The 25,076-nt window shown below is 34.3% G+C and overlaps 4 protein-coding genes across 12 annotated transcripts; 3 read left to right on the top strand and 1 right to left on the bottom strand.

Annotated features, from left to right (window-relative positions):
- The first annotated feature begins 548 nt into the window (after window positions 1-548).
- Window positions 549-4,788, top strand: Spt5 (Transcription elongation factor subunit Spt5). The gene is made up of 12 exons (XM_014246797.3): window positions 549-1,082; window positions 1,158-1,282; window positions 1,347-1,484; window positions 1,541-1,991; window positions 2,073-2,143; window positions 2,208-2,374; window positions 2,433-2,605; window positions 2,690-2,943; window positions 3,010-3,205; window positions 3,263-3,578; window positions 3,646-4,059; window positions 4,131-4,788. Exons 1-12 carry the CDS (start codon window positions 684-686, stop codon window positions 4,697-4,699), a joined length of 3,273 nt encoding a protein of 1,090 aa, XP_014102272.1. The 5' UTR covers window positions 549-683; the 3' UTR covers window positions 4,700-4,788.
- A 229-nt stretch (window positions 4,789-5,017) lies between these two features.
- Window positions 5,018-7,278, top strand: LOC106626773 (deubiquitinase DESI2). 2 transcript variants are annotated; one of them, XM_014246603.3, is made up of 5 exons: window positions 5,018-5,288; window positions 5,904-6,285; window positions 6,351-6,659; window positions 6,731-6,819; window positions 6,915-7,278. In XM_014246603.3, exons 2-5 carry the CDS (start codon window positions 6,151-6,153, stop codon window positions 6,994-6,996), a joined length of 615 nt encoding a protein of 204 aa, XP_014102078.1. In that variant the 5' UTR covers window positions 5,018-5,288; window positions 5,904-6,150; the 3' UTR covers window positions 6,997-7,278. The 2 variants fall into 2 exon arrangements, with proteins under 2 accessions (XP_014102078.1, XP_036230671.1); XM_036374778.2 differs by having other exon boundaries at window positions 5,019-5,288; window positions 6,192-6,285.
- Window positions 7,279-7,621: 343 nt separating this feature from the next.
- Window positions 7,622-18,635, top strand: CalpA (calpain A). 3 transcript variants are annotated; one of them, XM_014246758.3, is made up of 11 exons: window positions 7,622-7,957; window positions 8,801-8,988; window positions 13,683-13,859; window positions 13,922-14,244; window positions 14,304-15,168; window positions 15,259-15,377; window positions 16,312-16,357; window positions 17,430-17,580; window positions 17,683-17,907; window positions 18,002-18,334; window positions 18,407-18,635. In XM_014246758.3, exons 2-11 carry the CDS (start codon window positions 8,815-8,817, stop codon window positions 18,490-18,492), a joined length of 2,499 nt encoding a protein of 832 aa, XP_014102233.2. In that variant the 5' UTR covers window positions 7,622-7,957; window positions 8,801-8,814; the 3' UTR covers window positions 18,493-18,635. The 3 variants fall into 3 exon arrangements, with proteins under 3 accessions (XP_014102233.2, XP_014102234.2, XP_036230582.2); XM_014246759.3 differs by lacking the exon at window positions 7,622-7,957 and adding an exon at window positions 8,129-8,206; XM_036374689.2 differs by lacking the exons at window positions 7,622-7,957; window positions 8,801-8,988 and adding an exon at window positions 12,107-12,451.
- Window positions 18,636-20,766: 2,131 nt separating this feature from the next.
- Window positions 20,767-24,394, bottom strand: TBPH (TAR DNA-binding protein-43 homolog). Of its 6 annotated transcripts, none has more exons than XM_070107915.1 (7): window positions 24,251-24,394; window positions 22,880-23,128; window positions 22,476-22,786; window positions 22,201-22,405; window positions 21,352-22,073; window positions 21,139-21,300; window positions 20,767-21,077 (listed from the first exon to the last, which is right to left on the bottom strand). In XM_070107915.1, exons 2-7 carry the CDS (start codon window positions 23,118-23,120, stop codon window positions 20,982-20,984), a joined length of 1,737 nt encoding a protein of 578 aa, XP_069964016.1. In that variant the 5' UTR covers window positions 23,121-23,128; window positions 24,251-24,394; the 3' UTR covers window positions 20,767-20,981. The 6 variants fall into 6 exon arrangements, with proteins under 6 accessions (XP_069964016.1, XP_014102257.2, XP_014102258.2 ...); XM_014246782.3 differs by having other exon boundaries at window positions 23,897-24,393; XM_014246783.3 differs by having other exon boundaries at window positions 21,139-21,288; window positions 23,913-24,393.
- Window positions 24,395-25,076: the final 682 nt, after the last annotated feature.

The following is a 25,076-nucleotide window of genomic DNA, read 5'->3' as shown; positions in this document are numbered from 1 at the left end:
GACGAGATGGTGCAAATTGAATTTTGTATGATGCTCGATTGGACGGCTAACAGAGCTGAAAAATTGAGATCAAGGAGTTCACCATTTTCTGTAGTATTTGCTGTTATTTAACAGAAATGAGAATTTATAACAACGTTCTCTGAAAAAATACGTTTCTCCCAACATCCTTGATACTGTGCTGACTCTACATAAATTGTTCTCTGAAACGATATGAGATGGAATAACAGAAAACAGAAATGTCGTATGAAATGAATCCATTTAAATTCTCTGGTTAGATATAGATTTTATGGTTGTTGGATTATATATATCTTAATCCCTTATACTGTTGCTTTAATTGATTTTTGTTTTAAACTTACTTTGAAGTTCTACATAAATTATACATTTTATATATTCTATTCTATTAACATTTCCTTCATTGTTTTTCGTGAAGTTTATCTTATTTCCCTCCATAGTAAAGTTTCGGACACTCTCTGCTTCATGTTTCGTTTCCGTATGTTTCTTATTTTCATTTATATTTGTGTCACACTGTATTTGAGAAGGAAATCAATCTTAAATAGATCTGATTTTGTAGTTTGGTGTTTATTCTTGAAAAAATTTGGTGGATGTTACAAGTTGTGCGAGTTGTTCAAGTTGTGCAAGTGTTACAAGTTTTTAAGAAGTTTTAACATTTTTAAAAAATTGCAATGTCGGATTCTGAGGCAAGTAATGCTTCCGATAGTGGGTCGGACGAGGGCTCTTTGAGTTCAAACAAATCGCAGCGTAGTGCACGATCGCGTTCTCGTTCGGTTTATCGGTCACGTTCAGGTTCACGCTCTAAATCGCCCTCTAGATCTCGATCGCGTTCACGTTCGCGTTCTGATGCATCGGGCTCAGAAGATGAGAGTCCATCTCGCAATAGACAACGTAAAAGTAGAAGTCGTTCTGGTGATGAAGAACCTGAGGATGGTGAGGATCTTGATGGTGATGAAGTGGATTCGGAATATGACGAAGAAGAGGATGAAGACGATGATCGTCCACGTAAAAAGAAGAAGAAGGAACGTTTTGGTGGCTTTATCATTGACGAAGCCGAAGTTGATGACGAGGTAAAATATTAACTGGGTTATTAAATGCAAGTACAATCAACAGTGTGTACTTATACAAAATTTGCTTGATGGTAGGTCGATGAAGATGATGAATGGGAAGAAGGAGCTAATGAACTAGGAATTGTGGGCAATGAAATTGATGAATTAGGTCCTACTGCACGTGATATTGAAATACGACGACGTGGCACTAATCTATGGGAGTAAGTACATAACAAAAATTTTTTTTATTGTTTATACATTTTTTATGAAAATAACTATTTTCAGCACTCAAAAAGAAGATGAAATCGAGGAATATTTACGAAAAAAATATGCTGATGAATCTGTTGTTAAAAGGCATTTTGGTGATGGTGGTGAGGAAATGTCGGATGAAATTACACAACAAACTTTACTGCCAGGAATTAAGTAAGTATTTTAAATAATACAAATAAACATTCTATTAAATAACATATAATTTTTAGAGATCCTAATCTATGGATGGTCAAATGTCGCATCGGTGAAGAGAAAGCAACTGCCTTGCTCCTAATGCGCAAGTTTTTAACATATTGTAATACGGATGAACCCTTACAAATAAAATCGGTTGTGGCTCCGGAAGGTGTAAAGGGTTATATTTATTTAGAGTCATATAAACAAACACATGTTAAAACCGCTATTGACAATGTGGGTAACTTACGCATGGGACAATGGAAACAGGAAATGGTTCCCATCAAGGAAATGACCGATGTTTTAAAAGTGGTAAAAGAGCAGGTGGGATTGAAAGTTAAGCAATGGGTACGCCTCAAACGTGGTTTATATAAGGATGATATAGCACAAGTTGATTATGTTGACTTGGCACAAAACCAAGTGCATTTGAAACTACTGCCCAGAATTGATTATACACGGATGCGCGGAGCTTTAAGGACTACAGCAACGGTAATAATAATTTTGCAATTTATAATTTACTATTAAGCCATATATGTTATGTGAATTTATTTAAATGTTTCAAATTTAAAGGAATCTGATGACTTCAAACGTAAAAAGAATCGCAAGCCTGTCGCTAAACCTTTCGACCCAGAAGCTGTCAGGTAATACATATTTTAATATTTATAGATAATATTTTACAATTAGGAATTTTTTTTTAATTTTAAGGGCTATTGGCGGTGAGGTGCATTCAGATGGCGACTTTTTGCTTTTTGAAGGCAATCGTTATTCACGTAAAGGATTTTTGTATAAAAATTTCACAATGTCTGCTATTTTGGTTGATGGTGTGAAACCAACATTAGCAGAATTGGAACGTTTTGAAGAACAACCCGAAGGTAAGCAATTTTCATACGTTCAACAACGTGATTTATTAAATCATTATGTTCACTTTAGATGTTAATTTGGAGATCGTAGCCGGTTCAAAGGATGACCCAACTAGTACGCACTCATTTTCAATGGGCGATAACGTAGAGGTTTGCGTGGGTGACTTGGAAAATTTGCAAGCAAAGATTATTGCAATTGATGGTGGCATGATAACTGTAATGCCAAAACATCAAGATCTTAAGGTAATTGCAAATAATTTTTCAAAAAAAATTCCAATATTATACAAAACAAATATATGTATATATATATATTTTTTTTTTTCAAAGGATCCATTAATTTTCAAAGCCGGCGAATTACGTAAATTCTTCAAAACTGGTGATCACGCCAGAGTTTTGGCTGGCCGGTACGAAGGTGAAACCGGTTTAATTATACGCGTGGAACCAATGCGTATTGTATTAGTATCAGATTTGACTAATCACGAATTGGAGGTTTTACCTCGTGACTTGCAACTTTGTTCAGACGTGGCTACAGGCGTTGATTGCTTGGGTCAGTTTCAATGGGGCGATCTTGTACAACTTGAGTAAGTCCACTTAGCTTATATGAGTTCTTATTTTCTATAAGTTAAAATTATTTACTTTATTTTCAGTCCGCAAAATGTAGGTGTTATCGTACGATTGGAAAGAGAAAATTTCCATGTCTTAGGAATGCATGGCAAAGTTATTGAATGCAAACCGACAGCTCTGCACAAGCGCAGAGAAAATCGTAATTCAATTGCTCTCGATGCAGATCAGAATCAGATAAAACGGCGAGACATTGTTAAAGTTATGGAGGGACCGCATGCTGTAGGAAATTATTCTATAACATTTTTGTTACAATTTATTAATACCCGTATAATTTAGGGTCGCTCTGGTGAAATTAAGCATCTTTATCGCAGCTTGGCTTTCTTGCATTGCCGCATGTACACGGAGAACGGCGGTATATTTGTTTGTAAAACACGACATTTACAATTGGCTGGTGGCAGCAAAAGTCAGGCAAATAATGCAGGCACACTTGGAGGTTTCGGTTTTATGTCACCACGTATACAATCACCTATGCATCCTTCTGGTGGTCGTGGAGCTCGTACAGGTGGTAGAGGAGGCCGTGGCGGTTTCCGCGTTACGCGTGATCGCGAAATGTTGGGTAAAACAATTAAAATCACTGGAGGGCCATACAAAGGTATACGACTCACTATTATATTACTTAATCGATACATTTGTTTTACTTGTAAAATATTTTTTGTCAGGTGTTGTAGGCATTGTTAAGGACGCAACCGAGTGTACGGTACGTGTCGAGTTACACACTTCTTGTCAAACTATATCTGTAGATCGCAATCATATTGCAATGGCTGGAGTTCCCGGAAAAGAAGGCGGTAGTGTATCGACCTATGGCCGCACTCCAGCTCGCACTCCTGGATATGGTTCACAAACACCAGTCTATGCAGCTGTGGGCTCGAAGACACCACTACTTGGTAATCAAACTCCTAATTGGGATTCAGAAGGACGTACGCCTTACAGTGGTACAATGACACCATCGCATGACGGCAGTATGACGCCAAGACATGGCGCTTGGGATCCAAGCATAGCCAATACTCCGGCACGTACGAATGATTTTGATTACACTCTGGAAGAACCTAGCCCCAGTCCTGGCTACAATCCCAGTAATTATTACAAGTTTAAATTTATAGATAAAATATTATTTTTATCGTTTTATATTTTATATATATTTAAGGTACACCTGGTTATCAAATGAATACACAATTTGCACCACAAACTCCAGGCACTTTATACGGTTCTGATCGTAGTTACAGCCCTTTCAATCCGAGTCCCAGTCCAGCACCATCCCCATATCCAGTTGGTTACATGAATACACCATCCCCATCTACATATTCGCCAAATACGCCCGGTGGTAATCCACAGTCTCCATATAATCCACAAACTCCAGGCGCTAGTCTAGACTCTCCGATCGGTGACTGGTGTACAACCGATATTGAAGTAAAAATACATACACATGACGATGCTGATTTAGTTGGACAAACGGGCATAATTCGCACCGTTTCCAATGGTGTATGCTCTGTTTTCTTGCGCCAAGAGGATCGCAGTGTGTCGATCGTAAGCGAACATTTGGCACCAGTACCACCAGAAGTTGGCGACGAATTCAAAGTTATCTATGGTGACGAGAGAGAGTCGGTGGGTAAAGTTCGATCTATTTCTGACAAGGATACCAGTGTCTGCCAGATCAATGATGAAATTAAACTGCTTCCGACCGCATATCTATGCAAAATGAAGTCGATCGATTAAAGCAACGGATAATATTGACATGATTAAATAACTACATAATTGCAACCATTTTATTGTTGGATATAGAAATAAAAATAATTCCAACAAAAGTTATTGTTTTTAATTTATAGTTTAAAAGGAATACTAAAATAATTTGTGTCGTTATTTACTTACTCAACTCTGAGCGTGTTGAAAGTAGTGGTGAAATAGTATTTTATTTGAAACTCATTTAATAATTTTTAAAGTTCTGTTTCTGAGCCTGGCAACATTTGCCACCATTTATCTGAATATTTTTTGTATAGTTTGGCAACCAAGCGTCAAAAAGATGTGTTCCATTTTCTCATTCGTACCTGGACGAAAATCAACATTGGTATAAGACGCTAAAATTATTACAGAGGAAAATTTTTGATGGCAGATGCATTCAGATATTTTTATTGGAATCTGCTGTCAACTAATAATTTTCTAAATGTCATATTGAAACGCTAATAGTGGGAGATTCATTTGTTCGCGGATAGAAACATGATCCAGGCGAGTTCCCTTCGTCCGTTTGTATGCGTTAGGATACCTACGAGAAGATCTCAAAGTATTCAAGAAACTCAACCATTCATTGGTACGTATCTACAATTGTAGAATTACAATGCATATTTACAACAATTAGCCCCGTTTTGAAATATATGATGCGTAATATGTAGTGAGATTTTAAATATTACGTACAAAGAAGTGCCTATGAATCTACTGAACAAATGTTTCACAGTGCATACATACATACAAATTCATGTAAGCATTTGGAGGTGTGTGTGTGAGTAGCTGGATATAAAGTAAATGACACCCTTCGATACAATGTGCTCAATTTTTGTTTGCTTATCAGTAGTATAAACAAACTGTTTGGTAGGTGATTAATGACTACCTTAGTGAAATCTGTTGGAGGTGTAACATAATAATATAGCATTTCTCATATAGTTTCTGGAAATAGTTCTTGTTCTAACGGTCTATGGCCGTATATGGTTTTTCAGTTATAACTTTTCCGGTTACATAGCCCCTTCTACTTTGTTTCAGTAGGTGTCATTTCTTTCTATAGTTAATAATAATATACTGCTCTTAAATTTATTTAGCATACATTATTTTTTCATAGTTTCTATTTATATTTATATTAATGCATGTTCATTAAAGAAAACATTTACATTAAGGCATATAAATTTTAAAATACACTATTGTTTATTCACAGGACTCATCACCATCTGATAATTTTCGTAGTCTTCCTCCACAAAAGCTTTATCTAAATAGTAGTACCCTCTCGAAAAACATACAAACATAACAAACGAAAAGATCCAAGCGCGTTTTATAGTTAAATGCTTGATTCTTTTGCTCACAAGATATAACCTCGTTACGTTATCGGACTTTTAATTGAAGAATATTTTATTTCATCCATATTGATATTATTATAACATCGGAGTTTTTAATATACATATATAATGTTTTCGAACGGCCTACCTTGCAATTTGTCATTTCCCAGTTGCCTTGGCGTACCAAAAGACAGTGGGAGCGACGAATTACTACCAACAAACATGAGTAATCGTGAACCAGTTATTTTAAATGTCTATGACATGGTAATTGTGTATATTAACTATATTTTAAAAACGAGTATAAAATGCATTATTATTTTTTTTTGCAGTATTGGATAAATGAATATACAACATCGATAGGATTAGGAGTTTTTCATTCCGGCGTAGAAATTTTCGGCACAGAGTTCGCATATGGAGGGCATCCTTTTCCATTTACAGGTGTTTTCGAAATAACACCTCGAGATCACGACGAATTGGGTGAGCAGTTTCAATTTAGACAAAGTATACAAATTGGCTGCACTGATTTCACATATGAAGAAATTCGACGCATTGTCGATGAATTGGGTAATCAATTTCGTGGCGATCGATATCACTTAATGAACAACAATTGCAATCATTTTTCAAGCTCTCTTACTCAGGTTGGCATATTTATATACTAAATACTTAAAAAGTTGTATTTTTAATTGAAGTGTGTACGTGTTGTTTATAGATTCTTTGTGGCCAAGAAATCCCTAGCTGGGTAAATCGCCTAGCTCATTTTAGCTCCTGTGTGCCATTTCTTCAAAGATGCTTGCCAAAGTAATATATACAATTTATTATTATCATTATTTTTAAATTAAATTTAAGAAAGGCTAACATTTATACGTATATATGTATATTGCTTTTGTTTATAGAGAATGGCTAACACCAAATGCCTTACAACAGAGCATAACTGCAATTCACGAACGTGACGAATCCGACGCCAGTCCTCTTTGAGAATCATGGAAATAGGAGAGAAAGTAGTGACAATTTACACCTTAAAAATCTAACAATCTATTATTATGTAATTAAAAATAATGAATAACTTCAAATCAGTTGTAGGTTTATGTATGTATATTAAATTAAAATTTGTTCTTGTAAGATATATATATATACATATTTGATTTCTTATAATTAAATATAAATTAATATTAAACTATATTCATAACATTTTAAACAGAAATATCATATACATACATACAATTTTTACATTAAATTGGACTGGCTGAGTTATATTAAGAGCGTTTTTGATTCCCATATATAGTAATGTCTTTAAATTCTTATAATTAAACAGAAAATGGCATGGTGTGGTAACAGAAGTTATACGCATACGTGTGTATATTTAGAAAGTTTCGATCATGGTAAAAAAATTCTAGCACGACATAAAAAGTTTCTGGGTTAATTTTAATTGAAGTGCGATAACGTTGCCAACTTATAATTTTAAATGCATGTCTTCAATGTATTTTGAAAAATTGAGGTGGCAGCTCAGTCAGAGAAGTTCTTCTAAGTTCTCTGGCTCAGTTGCCAAGTATTTTGCAACAATTGCTTGCAGGAACATGACAGCGTCACTCACATGATATTAACTCTTCAAACAAATAATAGTGGTATTAACTTATTAATATAATTAAAATGCAAACATAAAAGTATTACTAATGAATAATATATGTGGCTGCCTTACAGTTATAAATTGTATGCTATTGTGGAGACTTTTAAAAGTGTTTTTAATCTTTAGAAACATAATAATCTCTCAGTGTATAAGCAACTCGCGGAATGTATTGAACCGCTTTTCACACACACAAATGTACATATGTACGTTGGACAGCTGACTTTCTCTAGATGGAATCAATTTTGGATAAGCAAATACAATTGTTTAACAAGAAAATAAATAAAAGTGTACACAAATAAATTAAAAGTACAGGTGGGTGTAAAAAGATAAGTGTTGAATAGGTGTTTACTAGACCGGTAGAAATATCGCATCCATATCCTTCCTGTGGGACCTTTATTAGAACAATCCAGTTGATGATGTCATAAAATATAAAGCTTAATTCGTTATTAATTAATTCAATAATATTCTTAGACAGGTATACCAGTTATAAATTGCAGAAAAACTACGTTTTAATATAGTGATATCCAACAAAAAGTTTACGCTATTAAATTGTTGCTTAAGGTATTCGATATTTCAGCATTTCGATTATTTATAGATTCAGTGCGATGCGTTTTTGGATTTGCTAATTAAAAGTGGAATAAATGATACAAGGGCAAATAGAAAACAAGTGTAAAAAATTTATAATTCCTTTTCAATACTACGCTATGAAATTGGAACAAAATATTCAATATGGCTGACTTCCTCTAATAGTTTAAATAGTGAATAAAACAATTTATTCTATGCAAAGTTGTCAATAATATGTATGGTAGATAATCCATTTATTTTGCCGTAATTGATATACCACAAGTAAATTAATATATATACACATATCTATATAGATACATACGCATGTGTAGGATAAGTCACTACTTCTTTCAAAGACTCCACATCAATTTTTAAGATTAGCTCTTGATTCATAGACAATAACAACAAGTGTTATAAGTTCTTTTGAGCTAATGCTTAAAGCAAACATTGCGAGATTAGTCATATATTTTCCCGCATAGTTAATGCTTGTAATAAATAGCTAGTTTAATACTCTGTATTAATTTTATTAGCTGAAATCAGAACTAAATGTTTCACGACTCCTATATATTCGCAATTCGTCTATTTCTACAGCTCCTAATATCAAAATGGATGAATTGACAAATTTTCTCAAGCAGGCTGGGAAAGAATTCCTGAATGTGGCCGGAGATGCAGCAGTGGGTGCGGCAAAAGAAGTTGTCGGCTCGGTCATTAATGAAATATTTATTAAAAAAGAGGCTGATACCAAACGTGTTCTTCCGAGCATTAAAAATATGCGCGTGGTGAGTATTACTTCAAGAATTTCCTTGCATTTTTTTACAAAACTAAATTTTATCTGTTCCACATCGGCCTTGGGGAGAAAGAGCATAACTTAAATATTTACATACTCAAGTGTTTAGAAATAATGATAACATTCATACATTATACCTCCAAATTAATAAGTTATGAATGTATATATATATTCGTACATATGTACATACATCCGTATACATATGTATGTACTTATAGGTACGCATATTCATTTATAGAAACCTTTTTGAGGTAATAAGAGTTCAAAACAATTAAAAAATTAATTATAAATATATTTGGTTAAACTAAATTTCTAAATTTTTGAAAAGTTTGTTTTGTTAAATTGCTATAATAAAATTTTCTGCTCAAGACCGATAATAAATCTTGAGCACATTCAACTTATTTGCTGAGAGATTTGTATCAGTAAGAAAAAGAGCCAAAAGTGCCCAATTAGATGCTCATACATATGTAGATATTTCCGTTTATGTTATATATTTTTTGTTTTACACTTGAATAGTTGACGTTCTTACCTAAAGTCAATATTTTGCTTTACTTCTATATGTTTAGCTATGTATGTATGTATATTTATACAGAAATTGTAATTACAAATAAATAATTGCTTTTGCTATTCTTTATGCGGCTTCTTTGAAATCGTTATTGCATACTTAGACATCAAATGTAAGTTCCGCACACTTTTTATTCAATTAATCACCAAAGCATTGAACATTTTTTTAATACACTCAAGTTGCAGTTTTTTCTCTTAATTATTAATATTTTATAAATTATTAATGAAATTTCTGTTTATTTAAAACTTTCCGTTGGAAAACGGAGCTCGAGATAGCACAGATAGTTGAAAATTTACTTTATATTCCATTTCATTTTTTCTATGAATATGAATGCGATAATAATTGTATCATAGCTATGAATCATTATCAAATTTATTCACTATAATTTCGCTGAGAATGTCAAATTAATTACCGTGCTCATGTTATTTCATTTATTTAATTACTTTAATGAAAGAGGTATAATTTGTTTGGGGACCCTGTATTTTATGTTATTAAAACTTGTAATCAATAGACATAAGGTCCCCATTGTACAAGAAAAAAATTAAATGTGTTTTGCAATACTTCGCAAATATCAATGGTCGACATAGAAAAATCAGCGACACCCCCCTTAAGCGCACCTTTTATGCCTATTTGCATAATTGCCAATGAGGTGCATTATCACCGAAGAGACACTTCAATTACAGTTACATTAGTTTATTCTACAATAAATTATACTTTTATACAATAGCCACATAACTGTAAAGTGAAAAATTCTTAGAGCAATGTGTTGCGCTAGTGAAGAGCCACATTTAGTAAAACGACAGTATTTTTGTATAGTTATGCAATTGATTTTCATACAATTTTTTTGGTAGTTTGATGCAAAATCTTAAGAAATGAAATGAAAATCAAATCTCATCTCTTCTTAACTAAATTAACGGTTGTAATAACAATAAATTTTTAATATGAACCAAACCAGCGGACCGACATGCGCAAATCAAAGAATAATACCCTGTGATCAAATTTGACCCGGACTGACAAAAAACTTACATTTTCACATATTTTTATACAAATCTTTATTATTGTTCTTCAAAACATTAACCGAAATATGTTGAGTCGATCTAGAAAAGATGTTGAGATCCTCTGCTATCTCTCTAATACTAACACGACGATATAAAGCACAATTTCTTTAACTCTTTCGATGTTATCGTCATTAACAGAGGTAACTGTATAATTCGCATGAGGCAAGTTTTTGATCACTTCACGACATTCACTGAATGCCTTGTGTTTGTGATTAATATCTTCTTCTTCTGTAACATTTTTAACGATTCTGTAGCTGTGATTCCATTGAAAACACAAAAAAACTCGTCAATTTTTTTTTTCATGGTAAAAATCGCCAGAAAAACCTTTCGCGTCGTAAACAACCAGCTGCCCAACACAATTTAATTGATATATGGAGATCAAACTTTACACGAACATAAAAAGGTAGTACCAATCTAGGATACAAATTATTATTGATTCGGCTTGCGCGCAGGTTATATTGCTCAATCCGAGTCAAATTTGATCTGATGGTACATAGTATTAAAACGGCCGATTATTAGTTAGCATCAACTCTTTTTGAAATAATATCTAATGCGACTATTGCGCCTATGTATTGTGTGTATCTGGCAATATCCAAGACCGTCGAAAAATATAGGGCCCTTGGGACCCATTTACAATCGTTGAACAAAATTCTTTGTAAAACGCTTAAAAATTATTTTCAGAAAAACCAAATAAGTTTCACAGTCATTCCAACTACAAAGAAATGCAAAACAATTTGTAGGTCAAACTTCAAGGACTACGCCACTGCCTTGCGACACACACACATGCACATACGCACATATTTGAGCATATATTAGCGAATACCGTTAAAGTTTTAAGTTTAAGGAGTGGCTGCAAGTGATTGTAAGTTAAAAGGTACAACTTTCCCCACATATACAAGGGATATGTGAGTACGCACTTCCATTCACGCATGCGACAAATTAAACAAAACCCGAAGTGCCCTTATTACTAAAAATTAGCCAATGTTAGCATAAAATTTAGTTCAAAATCACCACAATATTAAAGCCGTAGCTCGCCACCACAGGTATATACGAATTTTCTCCCAACAGCGCGACTTTCAGCCTTATTTAGACAACAATCATGCGTTAACTAATGTTATTCGTGACATATTTGTGTTAAAAACATGAAATTATCCCTACATCGGCGCGCCATTTCATTCCCAACAGCATACACACACAGCTAGCGTGGTATAAACTGAGCTGCGTAGCACTCCTTAATATCCATGATATTATTTAAATGAATACGATGCGCATTTCACGTCTAGACACAGGCCATTGTCCATTGAAAACAGCAAACAGGACCTCGAGAGCGTTTCTTGTAGCCACATGGCAGTCATTCAAGCGTGTGTGTTTCTCAAGTAGGCATGCAAAAGCGTGTGATAAGTCGTCAAAATCGCGAATATTAAAAAGTGGATTTTGACCAAAACTGCCTGTATTCTTACACGTAGAATCCGTCTATTCGAAATTGTTTCGAAAGTCTTAAAATGCTGACGAAAGAAAGTGACTATAGTCGCACATCCACCTTAGCCGCAGATTCTTTTGTATTTGAAGTAGAGCGCGACATTTGCATCAAGGCGGATATAAGAAATGCCGAAAACGCGGCGAAATTGCGTAGAACTGCCTGCTTGAATGCCAGTTTAAGTATCGAGGCACTTTACAACAATTTGGCGCTGATTGATGCGGATAGTGTGGATAGTAAGAGTGATCAGCTTGATAAGTGTGATGTGAAATGTGAAAAGCAATTGAGTGAAGCCGTTAAGAAACCACCTGTGCTAGTGCGAAAGCATACCTTCGATGGACAGCTGATTTACAAAGTACGAATTGTCTGAAATCTTGTAAAAATGTTTTGTAAATTATTAACGTTGGTGATGAATCCGGATATGCTTGGCTTAGTTACATTTTGAAGCCTGATTTTGAATATTTTAGAAACAAAAACAGTGGTTAAATCAGATAGAAGAAATATTTTACCAATAGTTTGAGAGTATGGTACTTAATGGATATACCAACTGATCAAAATTGACTCGGACTGACAAAAAAAACTACATTTTCTCCTGATTTAATACAGATCTCACGTTTGGCTATAGATTCTATTTTGAAGGCGAAACGTTTAATCTAACATCCACAAGCATGTCTACGTTTAATCCAATTTTCCATAATTTATTGTAAACCTCGGCTGGGATTGCCTTCAGTGCCTACAGTTATGTTGTCAAGCACCTATTTTGCGAGCTCTACTCGTCGTTGTTTCTGCAAATGATTCAGGTTTAGGGTTGACAGGTTTCATACCCGAAACATTAACCAAAATGTGTTAGGTCATTTCATAAAAGATGTTATTATCTCCAACACGACGATTTTGAAGACCTGCTTCTTTAACTTTTTCGATGTTATCGTCATTAACAGAAGTGTATGGACGACTCACCTCAGGCAAGTTTTCTACGTTTTCACGACCTCCAATAAATGCTTACTGCCACTCAAATACTTGTGTTCGTGATTAAGTAGACTCCCCAAAACACTTCTGCAACATTTTTAACAATTCCGTAGCTATGATTCCATTGGAAACATAAAATTTCAAGCAGTTTAAATGGACGAGTCCATGTCAAAATTGATCAGATGGTAAATCCTGTCTACCTCGAGTATTTTCGGCAGCGTCGAGTGGGTGTGTCTGCAAACTATATTAGGAACTAATCTTTCTGTAAAACCATCTATAACAAAATATTCATTTACATACTGTAGGTTTTAAGCCGCCTCTGAAAGGCTGATGGACTCGCTTGAGCAGTTTATTTTTCATGAAAGAAACACTTTTTTGAGTTTGACTCTTGGTGTTGGGTTGAATTACAGTTCTAGGGCTCTTCAAAAAGCGCATTTCGATCATAGAAAATCGACATTTAACACGTTTTGAAAACCTATTTTATATCATAAAATGAAACACTCTTTTTTTTACTATTTTTTAGTTGTGCCTTTTTTGCTTTAAACGCACACAAAACACCATATTTAGCAACGTTTAATTGCTTGTGATTTATGCAAAATTATTTTACAAATATTCCTTAGCTTGGCGAAAAGGGCAGTGGTACACGAGTACAAGCAGACATCCAAGATTTTGAGTCCATCCGAAGCATGTGCCTTGCAAATGGCTCCTTATTTGAGGATCCACTGTTTCCAGCCAACAATGAGTCTCTTATGTTTTCACAACGACCCGATCGACACATCGAATGGCTGCGACCACATGTAAGTATAGTCATGAGAAAAATATGTGTATACTATAATAGCAATTATAAAAAAAAATGCAGGAGATCACTGATGACCCACAATTCTTCGTGGAAGGCTATTCGCGTTTCGATGTCCAGCAAGGCGAATTGGGCGACTGTTGGTTGCTCGCCGCCACTGCCAATCTAACGCAGGATCCAAATCTATTCTTTCGTGTTGTGCCGCCAGATCAAAGCTTCGAGGAGAGCTACGCTGGTATTTTTCATTTTTGTTTTTGGCAGTATGGTAAATGGATCGATGTGGTGGTCGACGATCGTCTGCCGACATATCGCGGCGAATTAATGTATATGCATTCCACTGAGAAGAACGAATTTTGGAGTGCACTGCTGGAGAAAGCCTATGCCAAGTGCGTTAAATGAGCTCCGTTTTTTTTTATTGAAATAATATTTCTCTCCACACCTACAGATTAAATGGCTCATATGAAGCACTAAAGGGCGGCACCACTTGTGAGGGTATGGAAGATTTTACCGGCGGTGTAACAGAATGGTATGACTTAAAAGAGGCACCACCAAATCTATTCAACATTTTACATAAAGCTGTCGATCGTAACTCCTTAATGGGTTGCTCTATAGAACCCGATCCGAATGTTTTGGAGGCTGAGACGCCACAAGGGCTGATACGGGGCCACGCCTACTCTATAACCAAAGTTTGTTTACTCGATATTGCTGTACCCAATCGGCAAGGTAAAATACCAATGATACGTATGCGTAATCCCTGGGGTAATGAGGCCGAATGGAATGGTCCGTGGAGTGATAGTTCACCCGAATGGCGTTATATACCCGAAGATCAGAAACAAGAAATCGGCTTAACATTTGATCGTGATGGTGAATTTTGGATGTCATTTCAAGATTTCCTCAATCATTTCGATCGTGTCGAAATCTGTAATTTATCACCTGATTCTCTTACCGAGGAGCAACAAAATAGTGGTAAACGCCGTTGGGAAATGTCTATGTTTGAAGGTGAATGGACGCAAGGTGCAACAGCTGGTGGTTGTCGTAACTTTTTAGACACCTTCTGGCATAATCCACAGTACGTAATAACACTAGCCGATCCGGATGAAGATGATGATGATGGCAAGTGTACGGTTATTGTGGCGCTGATGCAAAAGAATCGTCGTTCAAAGCGTAATATGGGCATGGAATGTTTGACAATCGGTTTCGCTATTTATCATCTAACCGAAGATGACTTACATACCCGACCACAAGGTGTGAATTTCTTTAAATATCGTGCATCCGTTGGACGTTCACCGCATTTTATTAATACGCGTGAGGTGAGTACGATTTCACTTATAGTATACCATATAAGTAAGTATGAAGTCGTAGAAGTTGTAAAAATTAAAAATTTTAATCTATATTTTTAGGTGTGTGCGCGTTTTAAACTTCCGCCAGGTCATTACCTAATTGTACCGTCAACTTTTGATCCGAATGAGGAAGGTGAATTCGTTATTCGTGTTTTCTCGGAAACTCAGAATAACATGGAGTATGTATATAAATATTATTATTTCTTACAAATCAACAAAATTACGCCTAATGTTACGTTAAAAATCATAAGTACAGTGAAATAGTGCTATATCAAACACAAATATTTTTTTGTGTGTATACCTATATCTTTCGAATTTTATTAAAATAGCAGAAAATTAATTTAATCTACTAGAAATATTAATTTTTATAATTTTACCTTTTTAATTTTAATAGATTTTAAACAGAGTATAGTAAACTTCCTAGAAGAAAACTCGGAGATCCTATAAAAAATATATATAAATAATTAGCGTAACGCGCTGAGTCCATTTAGCCATGTGCAGCTGTCCGTACGTCTGTCTGTCTGTTCGTCTTTATATACACAAGTCTCTCAGTTTTTGAGATATCCTTCTGAAATTGCACACGTACTTTTTTTCCAAGAAGCTGCTCATTTGTCGCTACCGTCGAACGTCAAACCAAGAAGCTGCTGTTTGAATAAAATATAATTTTTGTATAGAAAACTTTTTTTATTCACAAGATATCATCACATAATTTGGTATAAATTATTTTCCAAGCCAACCATACAATATTTCGTCGTTTTATTCTGATCTGACCTTTATAGCATATAGCCGTTTATTTTTATTAATATCAACTTATTATTTTACGAATTATGCAAACATTTTCGAATAAATACATTTTATATATGTAAGTGCTAGTCTAAAGAACATCCACCTGTTGTGCATAAGGCGTAGTCCTGCCACTCAGTCCGCTAAAGTGCACTTTCACTGTACTTAATTACACATTCCATGTATTTTATGTGTGTGCAACAGACCCACATAATTCAGAATGGATGTGCTTAACAATCCTTTGTGGGTTTGTCATTTGTTCTACACTCTTTTACCAAACTTTTTTCTTCTCTTACCCTTTTGATTCTTCCAATACTACTAATACACCAGAGAGAATGACGACCATGTTGGATATGGAAGCCCGAATGATGATAAGGTTAGTATCAAGGTGTAACAATATTAATTTATTTATATGCTGCATGCTTGTATATAACTGCGTAACATACATACATACTCATATATGCAATTACTTACATTTACAAAATACATACAGAAATGCTTTTACGCAGGGTTTAGCTAGTGTGTAGTAATTATGTAATCACATTTAAACGTTTTAGTAAGCTCACTCATTTGCCTTGGTCTGATAAAAAACAAAAAAAAATTTAATTTAATTCCATAACAAAAATTCATTGCTCATGCGAGCTCATTGTCTACATAAGTCAATTTGTAGTTTTTTCTGCACATTTGTCCATTTATACTCGTACATATTTATATTTCAGTGCACAATTTTAAAATACATTTCAACATTACATTTCTTTAAGCGAGTTTTGTCGCAAAACTTACTTACATAATAATTGCATTTATTTCAAATTGACGGTTTACCCATGTACAATGAATAATGGTATATGTGCACATATGTATATTTTATATTTTATTTACTTTTTATTAATAAAATTTTTTTGCAAATTTCAAATTTAATGAATATGGTGTTTATAAACGGAAAGTGGTTGATAAAATGGTTACTGTTGATGAGTTGGTGTAGTTCATGATAGTTGTGACTAAAAAGTTAAGGTGGCATCGAGGTAAATATAAATTTATGTTTGATCGGAAACTACAGCTGTCAATCTAGGCTATAAAAAAACCTTTAAAGAAAGCATCTGTATAGAATCCATTCCCTATCTATTGACTTCATTCTAAAGTAGTCACATAATTTAAAATATTTTATTTTAATTTTTTAAAAGTCTCAAGCACTAGGCCCTTTTCATAAAAGAAGTAAACAATAAAAGAAATTAGCAAAATTATGTAGACAGTCTATAAAAGGCTACTTAGCTGTTTATCAATATTCTTTTGTATTCAAATTTGTATAAACATATATGTATATAACTATATATTTTTAAAATGCTGCAATATGTTGCACAAAATTATAATAGTATATATGTCCTCTTGTAAATATATTTGCTCGTAAAATCGTTTTGAAATATTGCTAAAACTTTGCTGTTACTGTGCAGGTGTTGCCAAATCTTCCAAACCCAATGGACCCCAGACCGAACGATGGACATAATGAAAGCCTTTTGAAACTTTTCAAAAGTATTGCCGGTCCAGATATGGAAGTGGATTGGATGGAATTGAAACGGATATTGGATCATTCAATGAAAGATGGTAGGTGGCTGAGAAGTGAAAAATTTTGTATTAAATATATATATTTTTAAAAATAATTTTTAAATTTCTGCATCACAAATTTTTATGCCCGATACCAAATAGATTTGCCAAAGAGTACAAGTTATACTCCATACAATTACAATGTGCAAAACGCTGACATTGGCGGTGGCGCTCCGGCTGAGGGCGGTGGTCTAAATATTTTAGCGCTTATTTGCGGCCCATTTTGCAAGGGTACACCATTTGAGAGCATCTTTTCAGAGGGCAACGAGCAAAATCCGCCAAATACGAATCAAACCAAGGCTGGAGGTTATATGGGGTTGCCACCAGGTGCGCAACAAATTAAATGCAATATATATATATATATATATAAGTATTTTTTAAATAATATTTTGAATCACCACCATATTTTTTGTTGTTGTAGTCATCATGGAGGAGAGTAGTAACGGTTTCTCGAAAGATGTCTGCCGCTCTATGGTTGCCATGATGGATGTCGATCAGTCGGGTAAATTGGGTTTCGAGGAGTTCGAAGCACTACTCACCGACATAGCAAAATGGAAAGCGGTATTTAAGCTTTATGATCCCGAACAAACCGGACGCATTGATGGCTTTAAATTGCGTGATGCGCTCAACTCCGCCGGCTATCATCTCAATAATCGTATACTCAATGCGTTGGCACATCGTTATGGTTCGCGCGATGGCAAAATTTCATTCGATGATTTCCTTATGTGTGCAGTCAAAATTAGAACATATATTGGTATGTGTGCATGGTTTAATTGCAGACAAATAAATATGCTCTATGTAAACAATATTTTTTGGTTTCTTGTAGATATATTCAAGCAGCGGGACACCGAAAACAAAGATGTGGCTACATTCAGCATGGACGAATGGATTGAAAAAACTATATATTCATAAAATATATTTCACAATTAATTATTATCTATTATTATTATAGCCGATGAATCTCATAATTCGAATTCAACTACACACACTCACACATACAAAAACCTTATCCAATATCTATAACAAAACATATGTACATTTAAACCCATTTCTATTGGTGCCGTTTCAGACAGGGATGCAAAAGAGTCTGATCTTTTTCAAATTTTCTTTTGGTGTCGCTCTGGGCATTCACACGGTCAAAAAGAGTCCAGCAACTCGAGTCTAGTTTTTCTGCATTCCTTTTCACAAAATGTTCGTAAATATTTGTGCGGTTCGACTGCGCAACACCGCGCAACACTGCATGCTGCGTATTTCATTTGTATGTTGAGATGATGGTCACACATTTTGCTTGCAATGAATTACCATGAATATGGTAGAACAATATGCATAATACAAGTACCTACCCGCTAAATAGTTTCAAAAAAATACTAAAGACGGGAATTCCCTAATCCACAAGAATGTATTGAATATCCGCTATTAATATTTTCAAGGCCAAATTTATAATAGGAATTTCCTAATCTTTAAGTATTAAAAACTCATAATTTCTTTACTCCATATTAAAAATTCATAATTTCTTTACTCCATAATCTATATCTTAATTTTCTCCTTATTTACAATTTGTCATAATATTTCTATTATTCTATGCATACGTATTTGCATATTACATACAAAAATAGATAACAGAACTCAAATTTGCGATCGAATTCATTTGAAACCGAGCGCTCTTGCAACCATTCAAAGGATTTGAAAGTGAAAAGGAATGCTGAAAAGGGTAGCAGCGAGCTGTTACGAACAAGAACACAAAGCGTGCCACCCGAACACGAGTGGCACGGTCCCTTCGTCTTTCCTCGTCGTCCCCTCGCCCACAATAAACTGGTATGAGACTCTTTTGCGTCCCTGTCTGAAACGGCACTTGCTGATTAATGTTAACTCTCATTTGTCGAATCTATACTATGCTAACTGTAAATGGCTACAGTATCTTTGCTAATGCTTCCCAAATTTCACATACACGAAGTTATTGCTCTCTCTATATCTCGTTCGCAATATACATACTCTCTCTCTCTTTCGCTAACAGTGTGTAAAAGGTTTTGAACTCTTTAACGCAAATTGGTCTAAACCAAAAAAGCATATGAACAAAAATATATTAATAAAAAAATTGCTTAAATTTAACTAATCGCATTCACTAATCCGAATATACCAAATATTACAACCTTTCAAATATAACTTGAATACAATCACACACCATGTGGAAAATACATAAATTGTGGATTTCTTCTTGTAAATAATATTTGCATTGCACAATTAATTTTATATGTTGCACTTCCCTAGTAAACTGTGTGAAGAAACGTTATGATTGCCTTATTGTCAGAAGTATATTTTTTCATACTCATTTTTATTAGCGAACTTTCGCTGTAACTGCAAAACAGAAAATACCTCAGTCAATACGTAACAAAATGTTATTCTCTAAAGACAGAAACTAATGCAGTCGTATTTTAAAGACAAGCGTTTGCATAGATAAATATATCTTTGTTCTTGTTTTTGTTTGAAATCTTAGTAACAAAGTTAAGCAATTATATGTATGTATTATATCGAGTGCTGTATTTTTGTATTGCAATTTTTTATCAAAAAAAAAATATTGTTAAAATTATCTGCTGCAATAAAATCAATCAATATACACTATATATAAATGAAATTTTCTTTTTTACTATTATTTTTAGAAAAAAGAATGTAATTGAAATTAATTTAAGAGATTACTTTACACACATCTCTAACTTTGAAAAAATGAAATAAAGTAAGAAAAATGTTGGCTTCGGTTGCACAGCAGCTATAATATCCGTTCCAAAAGCAAGTTTCCATACAAAAACTTGATATTGATTGTTCAGCTTGTATGGCAGGACCATAGTGGTCCAATATCGGCGGTTTCGACAAATGAGGCGAGAAAAGGACGTGTGAAAAATTCCAGATCAATATTTCAAAAACGATTCAGCTCGTCACCTAACAAAATAAATGCACCCAGAGTCCCAGAGTTATTTTTATATAGAAAGAAAATCCTACTTCAATAAAATTCTCTCAAATTTATAATACTAGAGCCTTAGTGTTCGCAACGGTCAAGAACTATCAACCCGGCAGCATTTTACAAAACTATATATTATTCTACAGAAAAACTAAATCCTCAAGCAATTTTCCACTACAAGAAACACCAGTTCAGGTAGCTCAACCATATACAACAAATAAAAAACTCTCATGTTTTGCACTAAAATAGAGGTTAAAACTTTATTCAGATCAATATAATGTTACTGTTAAGCATGATTTTAACCATTTTACGATTACATATTTATTTATGTTTAATGAAATACCGGTCAAAATTTAAAAATCGCGTCAAAATTATCATCATACACACACGTAGTAGGTAGCTCTCACATAATTTTTGTTTAGTTTTGTTTTGTTTGCTTTAATTTAATTTAAATGAATTTCGGTTTAACATCAGCCGAGCCTTGCGATACACCTCCAGAGTTTTGACGAGACCAACCTTGACTGCTTGAATTAGTACTGCCATTCTAAAAAGAGAAAAAAAATATTTTAGATGAGTGAAATGTGTGTATATAGTTGTTTTAGGACCTGTTGTGTATCATTACAGGATCCTGAGCCCATGCCTGTACTTCCATTAGAACTAGGATTATTTGAGTTGTTGCCTTTGCCACTGGCATTTAAACCTCCACCATTTCCGGAGTTACTAGCTTGGGCCATCCAAGACAAAAAATTTCCACCCTGATTTGATACCTTATATTTATTTAAATTGTGAGTTTCACAATCACGTATCTCAATGTTTACCTGTTGATCTTGCGATTGATTCTGCAATTGATTGCCGAGTAGACTCCATTGATTCAAGGCAGCAGCCACGATAGCAGGATTCATTGGTAATGAGTTCAAATTGAGGCCGACCCCCAATGGGTTATTCATATTTTGACCTTGATTTGGTGGATTTGGCCCTTGCGGATTTATGCCTAACGCTTGTAAATTGGGCATATCGAGATGCCCACGATTTGTTTGATTATTCCAACCCATATTTCCACTGCTACTATGCTGAGGACCCATTGAACGACTATTCATATAATTACCTCCATTGCCACGATTATATGGAGTGATTGATCCGTCGGGCCGGTTGCCAGTATTTCCCATCAATCCGCTACTGCTGCCGCCCAAACTGCTGCCACTATTAAAACCATTGTTATTGCCGCCGTAACCATTACCGTTCATGCCATATGAACCGTTATTAGAACTGCCCGACATAGGTCCATCACTCAGCATATTATTCGAATTGCTAGAACGTTGATGGCCGTTGCGTCCAGAGCTATTATTGCTACCACTACCGCCGCCGCCGCCGCCGCTGCCTCCACTAGTACTGCCACTTGCGTTAAGGCCTTGATGATGTAACATGTGTAGGCCGCTGCCGATGCTACTTTGCGAATTGTACGAGTAATTTTGTTGGTTATGACCAGAATTACGATTTTGTTCCGACTTTGGGGCTGCATTTGAAACATGCACCGACACACCTATGACAAATATACAAATATATATATTAATTGTAATATATACAGATACAGATTTTAATTATGAAAGTAGTATGGATATAGCTAATTATATACAATAATAAATATGTTCAAAATTCCTAGACGTTACCTTTAATAATGTGGTCTTCACCACACAAGGACTGCGCAACTTCGGGATCCAAAAAGGTTACGAAACTGAATGCACGAAAAGGTTTCGGTATGAAAACATCGGTTACTTCTCCGAATTTTGAAAAGTAATCTCGCAAGTCATCGGCGGTAAGGTCTTCGGTACATCTACCAACAAATACTTTACATGGCACTTGATGCATCATACCCTATGGAATAAAAGGCAAGTAATTTAGTTCATTTTTCGTGTTTGGGTATTACTCGACGGTATTTACTTACTTTAGAATTTGGTACTTTTACTTCACACCAACGTCCATCAATCAAATGCCTGGACGATAGTACACGCATCTGAGCTTCGTACGAACCAAAGCGTACAAAACCAAAACCTTTCGATTGACCAGATTTCATATCTTTTTTCACTTGTGCCATCAACACTTCACCATAACTTTCAAAATACTCGCGCAAACTATCCTCCGTTGTTTTCCAAGGTAAACCCAAAACAATTAAATCAGTGCAACGTAAACGAGTTTCAATACGTTTGGTTTTGGCGGTGGAATTTTCCAAGTTGTCATCACTTTTGCGTTTGTTTTCTGTAAACATAAATATAAATTAAATGCAAAATCATATTCAAATTATATTTGGAAAAGTATATCAAAAAATAATATGCGATTATTCTTCCATACCTTTGGGAAAAACACAGAAAAATACGCTTGAACCCCAACCGTCTTCAGAAGAAGGCGGATATAAACGGCCCTCATTAGAACGCACGCCACGCACAGCCTTCGTATCTTCATTTCGATACTTTAGACCACATGAACCAGGAAATTGAGCTTGCAAGGTGGATAGAAGTAACGTTCCATCCTCCTCTGCTGGAAGCTCTATGGGTTCCTCACCCTCCTCTTCGGCTACTTGTACAAAATCCATAAGTTTTACTGTTGTCAAAAAAAAAAAATTGTATAAATATATATAGGAGAGTAGTTGGTATTTGATTTTCAACAAAATAAAGAAAAATTGTAAATAAAATATTATATGTAGTAACTTTAAATATTTGTCTCAAATTACAAATTATTATATTTGGGTGGTTTTACTTGAAACATAAATTTACGTCAATTTCATACCATTCTCCTCTGCAAGTGTTTTATTAAATTAAAAATTACATTAACTAGAATTGATATAATAAACAACAGTGAAAATTGCATTCAAAAAGTACTTTCATATTTTGAGGTGAAATATTATAAAAATGCAATAAAAAGATAAAAAAAAATATATGTTTTTTTTATATAAAAGTGGTATAAAAATATACATATATCCAAAGAGGTGTGTATTTTTAAGAATCATTCCAATCAACGACTCGTTTGGAATTCGCTTATATATTTTATCGAAATGAAATTATTTGCACTTGCTTTATGTACAGTAAATTCTTTTCTTACATAAATGTGAATATTGACTAATCAATAAAGTATTTGATAATTATAAATTGAATTTTGGAAACTCATTATTAAATATAAGAATTTGCTGTGTAGAATGAAACCAAAATTAGCCTTTATCATAAGAGAAAAGAAAAAAATATATGCTATATACATATAAGTATATATAGATACTAATGTAATAAATTTAACACCACTCAACCCAGTAGAATCAATCTTGAACGTTGTATGTATATATAAAAATTTTTCTTTTGCTATACACACAATACACACAATCATATTTTGTCACCTTCTCTCTTAACGCTTTCGCACGCTGCTTGTTCGTTCGCTCGCTCTCAAAATTCACACCTAATATTTTTCTTGCTTTATTTTATTTTATTTTTTTTTTGTTTTTTGGAAATAAGTAACTTTTAACTTATATTGAAAGTTATAAAAAACTGTGTGCTGTTGTAATTAGTATATTTTATTTTAGGCAATGTACATCTAGGACTACGCCAGTTTTCCACTTTTCTCTTCCTTTCAAAACGCTCTTTTCACGCTATGCACACGTTTCACTCGACACCGTTCATAGCTTCATTCACGTCGACACAATTCACAAAATGAGCAGTAATAAAAATATATATTTACAATTTCCCAAAATGTGAACGCAAAGCACTCATTTTCCACTTTATTTACTATTAACTCCTAATCTTAAAACAAAATTTTATTAACTTATGACCGCCCTGCGAGAATAACCGGTGTTAATCTGGTGCTTGGAATATCCGAAGAACCCAACCGATTGAATAATACCATGCAAGGTTGCCAGATGATGAGAAAATTCAGGAAATAGCTTGTGCCACTAACACTCATTTAAATGTTGCGTATAACAAAGTAGAACTAGCGCATTTGTGGATTGTATTTATGACACATTTGCTACAAAAAGTACAAGCTGAACACTATTTATTTTTGCATACTCTAAAAATATGTAAGCATGAACAGCTGATTTAAATGCTAAAGCACAATGAGGGGTCTTAGCTTTCAAAGCATCATGCATATAACATGTTTCTGAAGTTGTACCCAGTGATGGAGAGAGGGAGAGGCGGAACAGATCGGTACAGTCCCACCCGAAATTTTCTGAAAATACTTTTGGCACATTTGTATTCCAACAATTTACTACAACTGTTGAGTTGGGAAGTACTTCAATTACTTTCATTTTGTAACAATAATTGCATGTAATGTTATAATTTGAAGTTATGCTTCTGCAGACTTTACAGCGGTAATCAACAATGTATCTTCTGAATGCTTTACCCGTTCGTTCATTAGCATATATAAACCAAATTATCAAATTGGTAATTTTTTCTTAAAAAAAATATTATATCAATAAACTGATGGATCGACGCCGGGCCGCGATTTGCAACAAACTTGCCTGCTTAGTATGCTGCTGACAATAAAGAAACGCAGCATACATTTAGGA

This window comes from Bactrocera oleae, chromosome 4, assembly GCF_042242935.1.
Source record: "Bactrocera oleae isolate idBacOlea1 chromosome 4, idBacOlea1, whole genome shotgun sequence".
Classification (NCBI taxonomy): Eukaryota; Metazoa; Arthropoda; class Insecta; order Diptera; family Tephritidae; genus Bactrocera; species Bactrocera oleae.
The sequence above is the reverse complement of the archived record's forward strand: the minus strand, read 5'-3'. Positions and strand labels throughout refer to the sequence as shown.

Excerpts from the sequence above, each read along its gene's own strand:
- Spt5 (XM_014246797.3), top strand. The coding sequence starts at position 684 with ATGTCGGATTCTGAGGCAAGTAATGCTTCCGATAGTGGGTCGGACGAG. Across the intron at positions 1,992-2,072 it reads CTTTAAGGACTACAGCAACG|GAATCTGATGACTTCAAACG; the intron begins GTAATAATAATT and ends TCAAATTTAAAG. Across the intron at positions 4,060-4,130 it reads CAGTCCTGGCTACAATCCCA|GTACACCTGGTTATCAAATG; the intron begins GTAATTATTACA and ends TATATATTTAAG.
- CalpA (XM_036374689.2), top strand. The coding sequence starts at position 12,122 with ATGCTGACGAAAGAAAGTGACTATAGTCGCACATCCACCTTAGCCGCA. Across the intron at positions 14,245-14,303 it reads CTGGAGAAAGCCTATGCCAA|ATTAAATGGCTCATATGAAG; the intron begins GTGCGTTAAATG and ends CCACACCTACAG. Across the intron at positions 17,581-17,682 it reads GGATCATTCAATGAAAGATG|ATTTGCCAAAGAGTACAAGT; the intron begins GTAGGTGGCTGA and ends GATACCAAATAG.
- LOC106626773 (XM_014246603.3), top strand. The coding sequence starts at position 6,151 with ATGTTTTCGAACGGCCTACCTTGCAATTTGTCATTTCCCAGTTGCCTT. Across the intron at positions 6,286-6,350 it reads TTTTAAATGTCTATGACATG|TATTGGATAAATGAATATAC; the intron begins GTAATTGTGTAT and ends TTTTTTTTGCAG. Across the intron at positions 6,820-6,914 it reads CTTCAAAGATGCTTGCCAAA|AGAATGGCTAACACCAAATG; the intron begins GTAATATATACA and ends TTTTGTTTATAG.
- TBPH (XM_070107915.1), bottom strand. The coding sequence starts at position 23,120 with ATGGATTTTGTACAAGTAGCCGAAGAGGAGGGTGAGGAACCCATAGAG. Across the intron at positions 22,074-22,200 it reads TGAAGACCACATTATTAAAG|GTGTGTCGGTGCATGTTTCA; the intron begins GTAACGTCTAGG and ends TATTTGTCATAG. Across the intron at positions 21,078-21,138 it reads CCTGTAATGATACACAACAG|AATGGCAGTACTAATTCAAG; the intron begins GTCCTAAAACAA and ends TTCTCTTTTTAG.